The following is a 12,225-nucleotide window of genomic DNA, read 5'->3' as shown; positions in this document are numbered from 1 at the left end:
TTAAGCCTCTCAGGTAATTCACTTAGTTTCCTTGGGTAATGGCCCTTTGTGTTGAAAAGGCCCTTCTACCTTAAGTAGAAGAAAAAATCTAAAAAACAGTTTGGAGATATTCAGTCCTATTAGCTGGTATAGAGGAGTGCTCCTTGCATAAAGGTCAATGTGGTTCTGTCTTTGAGGCCTCCGGGCAATAAGATAGGAAAACGGATACACTGTGTACAATAAGGCCACCTATTCTCTAATTTTTCCGTCTAAATTTCTACATTCTTAACATTTCACCTGAAAGCAAATGTTCATTCTTTTAATTTCTTTACCCTCCAAGTTTCTCTCAAGCTTCCTTTCAACACAATAGGTAGGTTATAATGGGTTATAATGAGGGTTATGAGCCTGCTGAATGTACATCTATGCATGTGAGTGTGTTTTCTTGAAATTAAAATGTATATGAATATACAGACATTTACATACACACAGCCCTCAGTCTTGAACATTCTTTGGACCCAAAAAGTATTTCCACACATTTCATCTAACCTTACAACATCTTTGAAGTTATGTTTATGATTCCACATTGCCTTCAGAAGAAAACGAAGGCTGGAGGGATTACACCTTAACAGTTGCATAATGAAGTAGTAAGAGCTTACTGTGTACCTTTGGGAGCTCTATGGAAATGGAATCAGGCAACGTGTTCTCATGCTTTTTCAATGACTCTTTCAATTCCTAAAGTTATACACTTTAAATATGTACAGTGTATCCCATGTTTTTTTTACACTCTTTTATTTTTATTTCATATATGAACACTTGCCAAATTTATCATAACTTTCTTGAAGAACCACAAATTAAATATTTTGTATACTGCATTTGATTAGATACAAGCAACAGTAGTATGATGTTCTTTTAGTTAGACCTCGAAATGAATTTAAGCTACTTTTATTTATTTTTATTTTTTTTTCACATGAAGGTGATTTTTATTTATTTTATTTATTTTATTTTTTTATAATGATTTTTTATTATATTATGTTAGTCACCATACAGTACATCCCCGGTTTTCGATGTAAGGCTTGATGATTCATTAGTTGTGAATAACACCCAGTGCACCATGCAATATGTGCCCTCCTTACTACCCATCACCGGCCTATCCCATTCCCCCAACCCCCTCCCCTCTGTAGGCCTCAGTTTGTTTCTCATAGTCCATAGTCTCTCATGTTTCATTCCCCCTTCTGATTACCCCCCCTTCCTTATCCCTTTCTTCCCCTACTGATCATTCTAGTTCTTATGTTCCATAGATGAGAGAAATCATATAATAGTTGTCTTTCTCTGCTTGACTTATTTCACTTAGCATTATCTCCTCCAGTGCCGTCCATGTTGTAACAAATGTTGAGAACTCGTTCTTTCTGATAGCTGAGTAATATTCCATTGTATATATGGACCACACTTCTTAATCCAGTCATCTGTTGAAGGGCATCTCGGCTCCTTCCACAATTTAGCTATTGTGGACATTGCTGCTATGAACATTGGGGTGCATATGGCCCTTCTCTTCACTACGTTGGTATCTTTGGGGTAAACACCCAGTAGTGCAATGGCTGGATCATAGGGTAGCTCAATTTTTAACTTTTTAAGGGACCTCCACTGTTTTCCAGAGTGGCTGTACCAACTTGCATTCCCACCAACAATGTAGAAGGGATCCCCTTTCTCCACATCCTCTCCAACAATTGTTGTTACTTGCCTTGTCTATTTTTGCCATTCTAACTGGTGTAAGGTGGTATCTCAGTGTGGTTTTGATTTGAAATTTCTTGATGGCTAATGATTTTGAACATTTTTTCATGTGTCTGTTAGCCATTTGTATGTCTTCATTGGAAAAGTGTCTGTTCATATCTTCTGCCCATTTTTTTTTTTGCGATTTTATTTTTTTTTATTTATTTATTTTTTTAAATGATTTTTTATTATATTATGTTAGTCACCATACAGTACATCCCCGGTTTTCGATGTAAGGCTCGATGATTAATTAGTTGTGTATAACACCCAGGGCACCATGCAATACGTGCCCTCCTTACTACCCATCACCGGTCTATCCCATTCCCCCACCCCCCTCCCCTCTGAGGCCCTCAGTTTGTTTCTCATAGTCCATAGTCTCTCATGTTTCATTCCCCCTTCTGATTACCCCCCCTTTCTTTATCCCTTTCTTCCCCTACCGATCATCCTAGTTCTTATGTTCCATAGATGAGAGAAATCATATGATAGTTGTCTTTCTCTGCTTGACTTATTTCACTAAGCATTATCTCCTCCAGTGCCGTCCATGTTGTAGCAAATGTTGAGAACTCGTTCTTTCTGATAGCTGAGTAATATTCCATTGTATATATGGACCACAACTTCTTAATCCAGTCATCTGTTGAAGGGCATCTCGGCTCCTTCCACAATTTAGCTATTGTGGACATTGCTGCTATGAACATTGGGGTGCATATGGCCCTTCTCTTCACTACATCTGTATCTTTGGGGTAGATACCCAGTAGTGCAATGGCTGGATCATAAGGGAGCTCAATTTTTAACTTTTTAAGGGACCTCCACACGGTTTTCCAGAGTGGCTGTACCAACTTGCATTCCCACCAACAATGTAGGAGGGATCCCCTTTCTCCACATCCTCTCCAACAATTGTTGTCTCTTGCCTTGTCTATTTTTGCCATTCTAACTGGCGTAAGGTGGTATCTCAGTGTGGTTTTGATTTGAATTTCCTTGATGGCTAATGATTTTGAACATTTTTTCATGTGTCTGTTAGCCATTTGTATGTCTTCATTGGAAAAGTGTCCGTGCATATCTTCTGCCCATTTTTTGATTTCTTTATTTGTTTCTCGTGTATTGAGTTTGAGAAGTTCTTTGTAGATCTTGGATACCAGTCCTTTATCTGTAGTGTCATTTGCAAATATATTCTCCCATTCCGTGGGCTGCCTCTTAGTTTTTCTGACTGTTTCCTTGGCTGTGCAGAAACTTTTAATCTTGATGAAGTCCCATAAATTCATTTTATCTTTTGTTTCTCTTGCCTTTGGGGATGTGTCATGAAAAAGGTTGCTTTGGCTGATGTCGTAGAGGTTGCTGCCTATGTTCTCCTCTAGAATTTTGATGGATTCCTGTCTCACAACGAGGTCTTTCATCCATTTGGAGTTTATTTTTGTGTATGGTGTGAGATAGTGGTCAAGTTTCATTCTTTTGCATGTAGCTGTCCAATTTTCCCAGCACCATTTATTGAAGAGACTGTCTTTTTCCCACCGGATGTTTTTTCCTGCTTTATCAAATATTAGTTGCCCAAAGAGCTAAGGGTCCATTTCTGGGCTCTCTATTCTGTTCCATTGGTCTATGTGTCTGTTTTTGTGCCAGTACCATGCTGTCTTTGTGATCACAGCTTTGTAGCACAGCTCGAAATCCGGCACTGTGATGCCCCCAGCTTTGTTTTTCCTTTTCAACAGTTCCTTGGAGATTCGGGGTCTTTTCTGGTTCTATACAAATTTAAGGACTATTTGTTCCAGTTCTTTGAAAAATGTCCTTGGTATTTTGATCGGGATAGCATTGAAAGTGTAGATTGCTCTGGGTAGCATGGACATTTTAACTATGTTAATTCTTCCGATCCATGAGCATGGAATATCTTTCCATCTTTTTATGTCTTCCTCAATGTCTTTTAAGAGTGATTTATAGTTTCTAGAATAAAGGTCCTTTACGTCTCTGGTTAAGTTAATTCCAAGATAACATATGGTTTTTGGTGCTATTGTAAATGGGATGGATTCCCTAATTTCTCTTTCTTCATTCTCGTTATTCGTGTACAGAAATGCAACTGATTTCTGAGCATTGATTTTGTATCCCGCCACGTTACTGAATTGCTCTATAACTTCTAATAGTTTGGGAGTGGCTTCTTTTGGGTTTTCCATATAGAGTATCATGTCATCTGCGAAGAGAGACATTTTGACTTCTTCTTTGCCAATTTGAATACCTTTGATCCCTTTTTGTTGTCTGATTGCTGTTGCAAGGACTTCTAGTACTATGTTGAATAATAGTGGCGAGAGTGGGCATCCTTGTCGAGTTCCTGATCTTAAGGGAAAGGCTTCCAGCTTTTCCCCATTGAGAATAATATTTGCAGGAGGCTTTTCATAGATGGCTTTTATGAGATTGAGAAAGGTACCTTCTATTCCTACACTCTGAAGGGTTTTAATCAGGAAAGGATGCTGTATTTTGTCAAATGCTTTTTCGGCATCGATTGAGAGGATCATATGGTTCCTGAGTCTTTTCTTGTTGATATGATGTAGCACGCTGACTGATTTACGAATATTGAACCACGCTTGCATCCCAGGTATGAATCCCACTTGATCGTGATGGATAATCCTTTTAATGTACTGTTGGATTCTATTAGCAAGTATCTTGTTGAGGATTTTGGCGTCCATATTCATTAGGGAAATCGGTCTGTAATTCTCCTTTTTGAGGGGGTCTTTGCCTGGTTTGGGGATCAAGGTAATATTGGCCTCATAGAATGAGTTTGGTAGCTTTCCTTCTGTTTCTATTTTTTGAAATAGCTTTAGGAGAATAGGTATTATTTCTTCTTTGAATGTTTGGTAGAATTCCCCAGGAAAACTGTCCAGGCCTGGAGTTTTGTTATTTGGAAGGTTGTTTATCACTGACTCAATTTCTTCATAATTAATTGGCCTGTTTAAGAAATCAATTTCTTCCGGTTTCAATCTTGGTAGTTTATAGGTTTTCAGGAAGGATTCCATCTCTTCCAGATTGCTTAGTTTATTGGCATATAGCTGTTGATAAAAATTTCTAATAATCCTTCCAATTTCCATGGTGTTCGTCGTGACCTCTCCTTTTTCATTCATAATTTTAATAATCCGGGTCCTTTCTCTTTTCTTTTGGATAAGTGATGCCAGTGGTCTGTCAATTTTATTGATTCTCTCCAAGAACCAGCTTCTAGTCCTGTTGATCTGCTCGACTGTACTTCTGGTTTCTGCTTGATTGATTTCAGCTCTAATTTTGGTCAACTGCTTCCTCGTGCATGGATTAGGCCTGTCCCTCTGTTGCTGTTCCAGGTTCTTGAGGTGAGAATATAAAAACTGCATTTTAGATTTTTCTATTCTTTTGAGTGAGGCTTGGATGGCTATGTATTTCCCCCTTAGGACTGCCTTTGCAGTATCCCATAGGTTTTGGACTGTTGTATTTTCTTTCTCATTGGTCTCCATAAATTGTTTAATTTGATTTTTGATTTCCTGGTTTATCGAGTCATTCCTGAGCAGGATGGTTCTTAGTCTCCAAGTGTTTGAGTTTCCTCCAAAATTTTCCTTGTGGTTGAGTTCCAATTTCAGAGCGTTGTAGTCTGAGAATATGCAGGGGATAATTTCAATCTTTTGGTATTGGCTGAGACCTGTTTTGTGTCCCAGAACATGGTCTATTCTTGAGAATGTTCCATGGGCATTAGAATAGAATGAGTATTCTTTGCTTCTGGGGTGTAGTGTTCTATATATATCTATGAGGTCCAACTTGTCGAGTATGGCATTCAAAGGCTTTGATACTTTGCTTAGTTTTTGCCAGGGTGTTCTGTCTATTTCTGAGAGTGGAGTGTTGAGGTCCCCTAATATTAATGTATTTTTATTTATATGTCTCTTTATTCTGGTTAAGAGTTGGCTTGTGTATCTTGCTGCTCCCCTGTTGGGGGCATATATATTTATAATTGTCATATCCACTTGTTGAATTCTTCCTTTAAGAATAATATAGTGCCCTTGTGCATCTCTAACTATAGTCTGTAGTTTAAAATCCAGTTTATCTGATATGAGAATTGCTACCCCAGCTTTCTTTTGAGGTCCATTTGCATGAAAATGGTACTCCATTCCCTTACTCTCAGTCTGAATGCATCCTTGGGTTCAAAATGAGTCTCTTGTAGACAGCAAATGGATGGGTCATTTCTTTTTATCCAATCTGCAACCCTGTGGCGCATTATGGGAGCATTTAATCCATTAATATTAAGACTGAGTACTGAGAGATATGCTTTTAATGATGCCATGTTGTCAGTAAAGTCTTTGTTTGTATTGGCTGTGACTTTCTGTTTTGTATCACTCTTGGGGCCTTTTTCCTTTTATAGAACCCCCCGTACTACCTCCTGTAGGGCTGGTTTCGTGGTTATGAAATTGGTTAGTGAATGGCGATTCTGAAATGTCTTTATTTCTCCATCAATTCTGAATGACAGCCTTGCTGGATAAAGGATCTTTGGCTGAATGTTTTTCTCCGAAAGAGCTTTAAAAATGCTCCCCCAACCCTTTCTCTCATTCCAGGTCTGTGTAGACAGGTGTGACGTAATTCTGATGCCTTTGCCTTGGTACGTGAGAAATTTCTTTGCCCTGGCCGCTTTCAATACTGTATCCTTGGGTCTAATATGTGAATTGCACTATGACATGACGTGGCGTAGGTTTGTCTTGGTTGAACTTGGGAGGGGTCCTCTCTGCCTCTTGGACACGAATGTTTGGTTCCCTTGCTAGATTAGGGAAGTTTTCAGCTACAATTTGTTCAAATATCTCTTCTACACCTCTGTTTTTCTCCATCCCCTCGGGGATGCTGATGATTCTAACATTGGATCGTTTCGTTGAGTCAGTAATCTCCCGTAGCCAACATTCGGGGGCGTGGATTTTTTTAAGACCATCTTCTATTTTCATTTTTTCCTCTATTAACCCATCCTCCAATTCACTAACCCTTTCCTCTGCTTCAGTGACCCTGGCCGTCAGAGCCTCTAGTTTTGCCTGCATTTGGCTCATAGAATTTTTAATTTCTGTCAAATTCGCTCTCATTTCCGCCCTTAGGGATTCTATATTCTCAGTAACATTTTCCTTAATACTTTTTTCAAGTCTGCTCATCCTCTTGACCATTGTTACTCTGAATTCCATTTCTGATAATTTGGTTACATCCATATCCGTTACTTCTGTGGCAGAGGCCACAGACTCACTGTCTTTTCTTTGCTGGGCGGGGGCTTCTCCCTCTTGTCATTCTGATGAGGAGAGGTTGCGGGGTTGTCCAGAGCCCAAATTATTGACTGGGTCCCAGGCCGTGCCCCTTGTTTTATAGGGATCTTAGGGATGTGGGCTTCTTCTTTAAAGATTTTATTTATTTACTTATCTGAGAGAGGGAGACAGACAGTCAGCAAGAACGGAACAGAAGCAGGGGAGTGAGAGAGGAAGAAGCAGGCTCCCAGCGGAAGAGCCCGATGAGGGACTCCTTTCCAGAATGCTGGGATCACGCCCTACCCGGAGATAGGCGCTCAATGACTGCGCCACCCAGGCGCCTCGGGTTGTGGGCTTCTTGATTTTTCATTCTGCCTTCTGTGTTCTGGGGGAGGGGCCTGCACGCCGATACTCAGGCAACCCTGTTTGGGTAGAGTCTCCGTGTCCCCTGCGAGGGGGGATGGGATGGGCATGCTGTGAGCAGGTATTTCCAGGCTTTTGTTCTCTGGCGGCTTTCCCTGGCGGTCGGCTATGCCTCTTCTGAGAGTCAGAGCAGCAGAGGCTGCATTGTCACAGAACAGAGGGATTGCGGCCTGTTCTCCACTGATGTTCTGGCCACTTTAACTCTGTTTCTGTTGGTGCTGCTCAACCCTGCAGCATCCCGGGATGTGCACACCAACCCGGCGTCCCTGCCCTCACTTCCAGGGCCCGCACGTCTCTGTCCTTTGTGTTTCTAATGCCGCCAGCCACCATCCGCCCCGCGCACTCTTGGGTCTCCCGGTCTCAGTCTATGCCCGGTGAGCACATCTCGATTCCGGAGTTTCGTGAGAAGCCTGGTGGCGCTCGCACCCGGTTCAGGGTCTCAGTCTGCTGTTTCGCGGGTGCCGAACGCGAGTCCGCCCGCTCCCCCGTGCAGGTGGCCCGCCGGCCGCCAGCTGCCCCGTGCGCGCTCGGGAGCTCCCGGTCTCAGTCTGGATCCCGTGAGCACACCGGGATTCCGGTGTTCCGGGAGATGCCTGGTGGCGGGCGTTCACGGCTCACCGGTCTCAGTCCGCTCTCTCAAGGGTGCCCTCCGTGAGTCCGCCCGCTCCCCCAGGCAGGTGGCTGCTGCTTCCCGGAGCCCAAACGCGGCGGCTCCCTCCCCTTTCTGTTTATCTTCCGATATCTGTGCACGGTTTACAGCTCCCCTCTTGGTATCTCAATACTCAGCGCTGGAGATGTTCATTTGTAGAGATCCAGATGTATCTTCCTGCGTCTCAGGCTGATTCCGTGGTTATTTAGGCTGGTCTGTTACCTATCCAGCTCGACTCAGGGGACAGGCTGAAAAGGGGGTCCCCTACTCCTCCGCCATCTTAACTCCTATCCACAGTGTATCCCATGTAATTTTACTCCAGTAGATTAATTAGAATTTAGAAATTCTAGGGGTGCATGACTCAGGGTCAGATCTGGAGCACAGGTAGCTGAGTCCCACCTATCGGGGTTGGAGAGCTCTCGTCCAACCATGAAAAAGCAGGGGAATGTTAAAATAGTGGAATTAAATTAAGACAATTAACCTTTGTTGAAATCATTTTTCGTAACTAGAAGAAGAGCCTACATATACAAAAGGAGTAAGATGACATAAGTTGGTTCAAGACAGAAGAGCTCTACAGCCACACACCTCAAGGATGAGCCTTAGAAATGCAAAGTAGAGATTCACACCTGAGTAAGGATTCATGAGGAGCACTGCAGAGATCAGAACCACTCCCTACCCTACAATCCCCTTCGATAATAAAGATGTTACATTAAGCCATTTTATTTTAGATGGTTTGTATGCAGCAATAGCTAACGGACATAATAATGAAATCAGGCAGATCTCATAGCATTTGTAATAATCTGATTCTTTTAAATCTAGGCATTTCTTCTGATACTTGAAATTAGTTTTCATGATCACACTGTTCTTCAAGTTTATCTGTTGTAACTATATTAAAAAATGACTCCACTGAGGCTCCTATGAGGTCACATGGAAAGCTTGGAAGGACATACATGTATGCACAAAACTTCTGACTCTGGGGGCGCCTGGGTGCCTTGGTCGTTAAGCATCTGCCTTCAGCTCAGGTCATGATCCCAGAGTCCTGGGATCGAGCCCCACATCAGCCTCCTGCACTGGGAGCCTGCTTCTTTGTCTCCCACTCCCCCTGCTTGTGTTCCCTCTCTCGCTGGCTGTGTCTCTCTCTGTCAAATAAATAAATAAAATCTTAAAAAAACAAAAACAAAACAAACAAAAAAAAACTTGTGACTCTGAATCACCCCTGGACAGGAATCCAAGCTTGCTGATGAGTCATCCTGTGGTTATGAGGATCACATATAATGGATGATACTGATATTGTTCTTCCATTGCTCCTCTCCTCTAGTGTTTATGGCAAATTTTTGAATAGTGGGAGATACTTTATTTAGAGAAATTGAAGGGATTATATATATATATATATATATATATATATATATATATATCACTGCAATTTTCAGTCAGAATCCAGAATACAATTTAAATATAAATATAGGGGTGCCTGGGTAGTGCAGTCGTTGAGCGCCTGCCTTCGGCTCAGGGCGTGATCCCAGGGTCCTGGGATCGAGCCCCACATCAGGCTTCTCCACTGGGAGCTGGCTTCTTCCTCTCCCACTCCCCCTGCTTGTGTTCCCTCTCTCGCTGGCTGTCTCTCTGTCCAATAAATAAATAAATCTTTAAAAACAAAATAAATATAAATATAGTTTGATATAAATATAGCTTATATTTTATATATAGTTTATATTTATATGTTTATATATTTTATACATTTATATATTTATATATTTTATATTTATATATTTTATATTTATATATTTTATATATAGTTTATATTTATATATTTATATATGTTATATATAATTTATATATATAATATATAAAAACTATATGTATTTATATAGTTTATATTTATATTTATATTTTATATATTTATATATTTTATATATTTTTATATATAGTTTATATTTATATACTTAATATAAATATAGTTTAATATAAATATAATTTAAACATAAATATATTTATAAATATAAATATATTTAAATATAATTTAAATATAAATATAAATTTGAATATAATTTAAAACCCCAAGCATGCCACCTGTCTTTCATGTTAATGAATACACCTTATAAATGGAACCTGATATTCCATAATTCAATGACTAGATGACATGCCTAAGAAAGAAATATTTTGCATAGGAATAAATGTATGATTTAATATTTTGCTTCATCACCTTTAAAGTCAAGTGTGATTCTAAGGCCATATTAAGTCAATCAATTTTTCCCATATTTGTCTTTCTGTGTAGTTCCACTCGGAGACATGTATTTTATTATCATTTCTTTTGCCAGTGACAATGGGAGGCATGGTTAACAACATGGTTACAGCTGTGTAACAACAGGATCCTAATGTGTAGAAAAATCCCCAGGATCAGCTGTAGCCTCCCATATGTCGAAGTGCATTCTCGGGAAGAGCAGTAAGGCAGTGATGTACAAAGCAATGATGTCCACAGGAGTAAAGCACAGGGCTTTCAAAGGTTTCTGTTTTAGTTATATAAGTAGCTCTTGTGGCCAAGAGTAGATTTTTCCATAGGAATTGTATTCAGTCAAAGACGAGAAAAAATACTCACTATGGTATATTTTATTTCAGAAGAAATTATTCTTAGCATATTCATGTAGTCCTTTGAATAAGTGAGGATTTTCAAATATTTCACATTCCAGTTTAGGAATGCCATTGAGAGAGTAGCAAAACGACAAAGGGAAAATCTCTCGGATAACAGAGATATCATAAAGCTTAATAAAGTTAGTTACATCAATTATACAGAGTGGCCAAATTTTTTTAAAAAATTTCTATTTTTTTAAAAAAATTCAAGAAAAATATAGAAGAGGTCTGTTCCACTTCCACAATCTAATCAAAGTATCTCAATATTTGGCACAGTCTTTGGGCTCTTGAATCCTGGGCACTTCTTCAACCCCAGGATGATTGGCCCTTTTAGAGCTGACATGTCAAGGAATCTCATCAAAGCCTCCTTTATGTCTTTGTTCCTTAGCCTGTAGAAGAAGGGGTTCAGCATGGGGGTGACCACCGTGTACATCACTGAGGCCACTGCACTTGCATGGGAGCTCTGGGGAGCAGCAGAGCTAAGGTACACTCCTAGGCCCGTATAATAAAATAAGGAGACAATGGAGAGGTGAGATGCACAGGTACAAAATGCTTTATACTTGCCCTGAGCTGATGAGATCCTTAAGATGGAGGAAACTATCTTAGAGTAAGAGTATAGGATCCCTACAAAAGGACCAACAACCAGTAACATAGCTGTAAAATATATCACCATGTTATTAAGAAAAGTATCAGAACATGCAAGTTGTATCATCTGATTGAGTTCACAGAAGAAGTGGGGAATTTCCACCTCTGTACAGAAGGACAGCTGCAATACCATGGAAGTGTGTAACAAGGAATCCAAGACACTCAGGATCCAGGACACCAGAACCAGCAGTCCACAGAGCCGAGGGTTCATGATGACTATGTAGTTCAGGGGATAACAGATGGCCACAAATTGGTCATAGGCCATCACAGTCAGGAGAAAGAGTTCTAATCCTGTAAACAGTATGAAAAAATACATTTGTGTGATGCAGCCTGCATAACTGATCACTTTGCTCTGAGTCTGGATGTTCAGCAGCATCTTGGGGATGGTGGTGGAGATGAAACAGATGTCTGCAAAGGACAGGTTGGCCAGGAAGAAGTACATGGGGGTGTGGAGGTGGGAGTCAGAGCTGACGGCCAGGATGAGGAGCAGGTTTCCAAACACAGTGATCAGGTACATGGAGAGGAAAAGCCCGAATAGGAGGGGCTGCAGTTCTGGTTCCTCTGAAAATCCCAGAAGCTGTAAATTTGAAATTCCTGTATAGTTTCCTGGGTCCATGTGGTGGAGATGACTAACAACACAGAGGAAAATAACATGATTAATTTTCACACAAATAGTAATTGCTCAAATTGTATAAATGCAACAATTTGTATTTTCCAATCATGAAACTGATTTCAATATTTTGTGAATTAATCTGGGGCACTTGAAGGGATCCCCATGTCCTGTCTGTTTAGCAATTTCCATCCCAACATCAGATGTTCCCCAAAAGGTCAGGTATGGCACGGTTTTAGTAAGAAATTATTTCATACATTTGAGGAATATATAGAATGTTGACCATGTTTCAGAAGTTCTAGCCATAGGGGCGCCTG

The 12,225-nt window shown here is 40.4% G+C and overlaps 1 protein-coding gene across 1 annotated transcript; it reads right to left on the bottom strand.

Moving 5' to 3' along the window:
• Positions 1–10,903: 10,903 nt before the first annotated feature.
• On the bottom strand, positions 10,904–11,914 carry LOC125280936 (olfactory receptor-like protein OLF4). Its single transcript, XM_048211712.2, has one exon. It carries the CDS (start codon positions 11,912–11,914, stop codon positions 10,904–10,906), a length of 1,011 nt encoding a protein of 336 aa, XP_048067669.2.
• Between the last annotated feature and the right edge of the window lie 311 nt (positions 11,915–12,225).

This window comes from Ursus arctos, unplaced genomic scaffold, assembly GCF_023065955.2.
Source record: "Ursus arctos isolate Adak ecotype North America unplaced genomic scaffold, UrsArc2.0 scaffold_14, whole genome shotgun sequence".
In the NCBI taxonomy this organism is placed as follows: Eukaryota; Metazoa; Chordata; class Mammalia; order Carnivora; family Ursidae; genus Ursus; species Ursus arctos.
The sequence above is the reverse complement of the archived record's forward strand: the minus strand, read 5'-3'. Positions and strand labels throughout refer to the sequence as shown.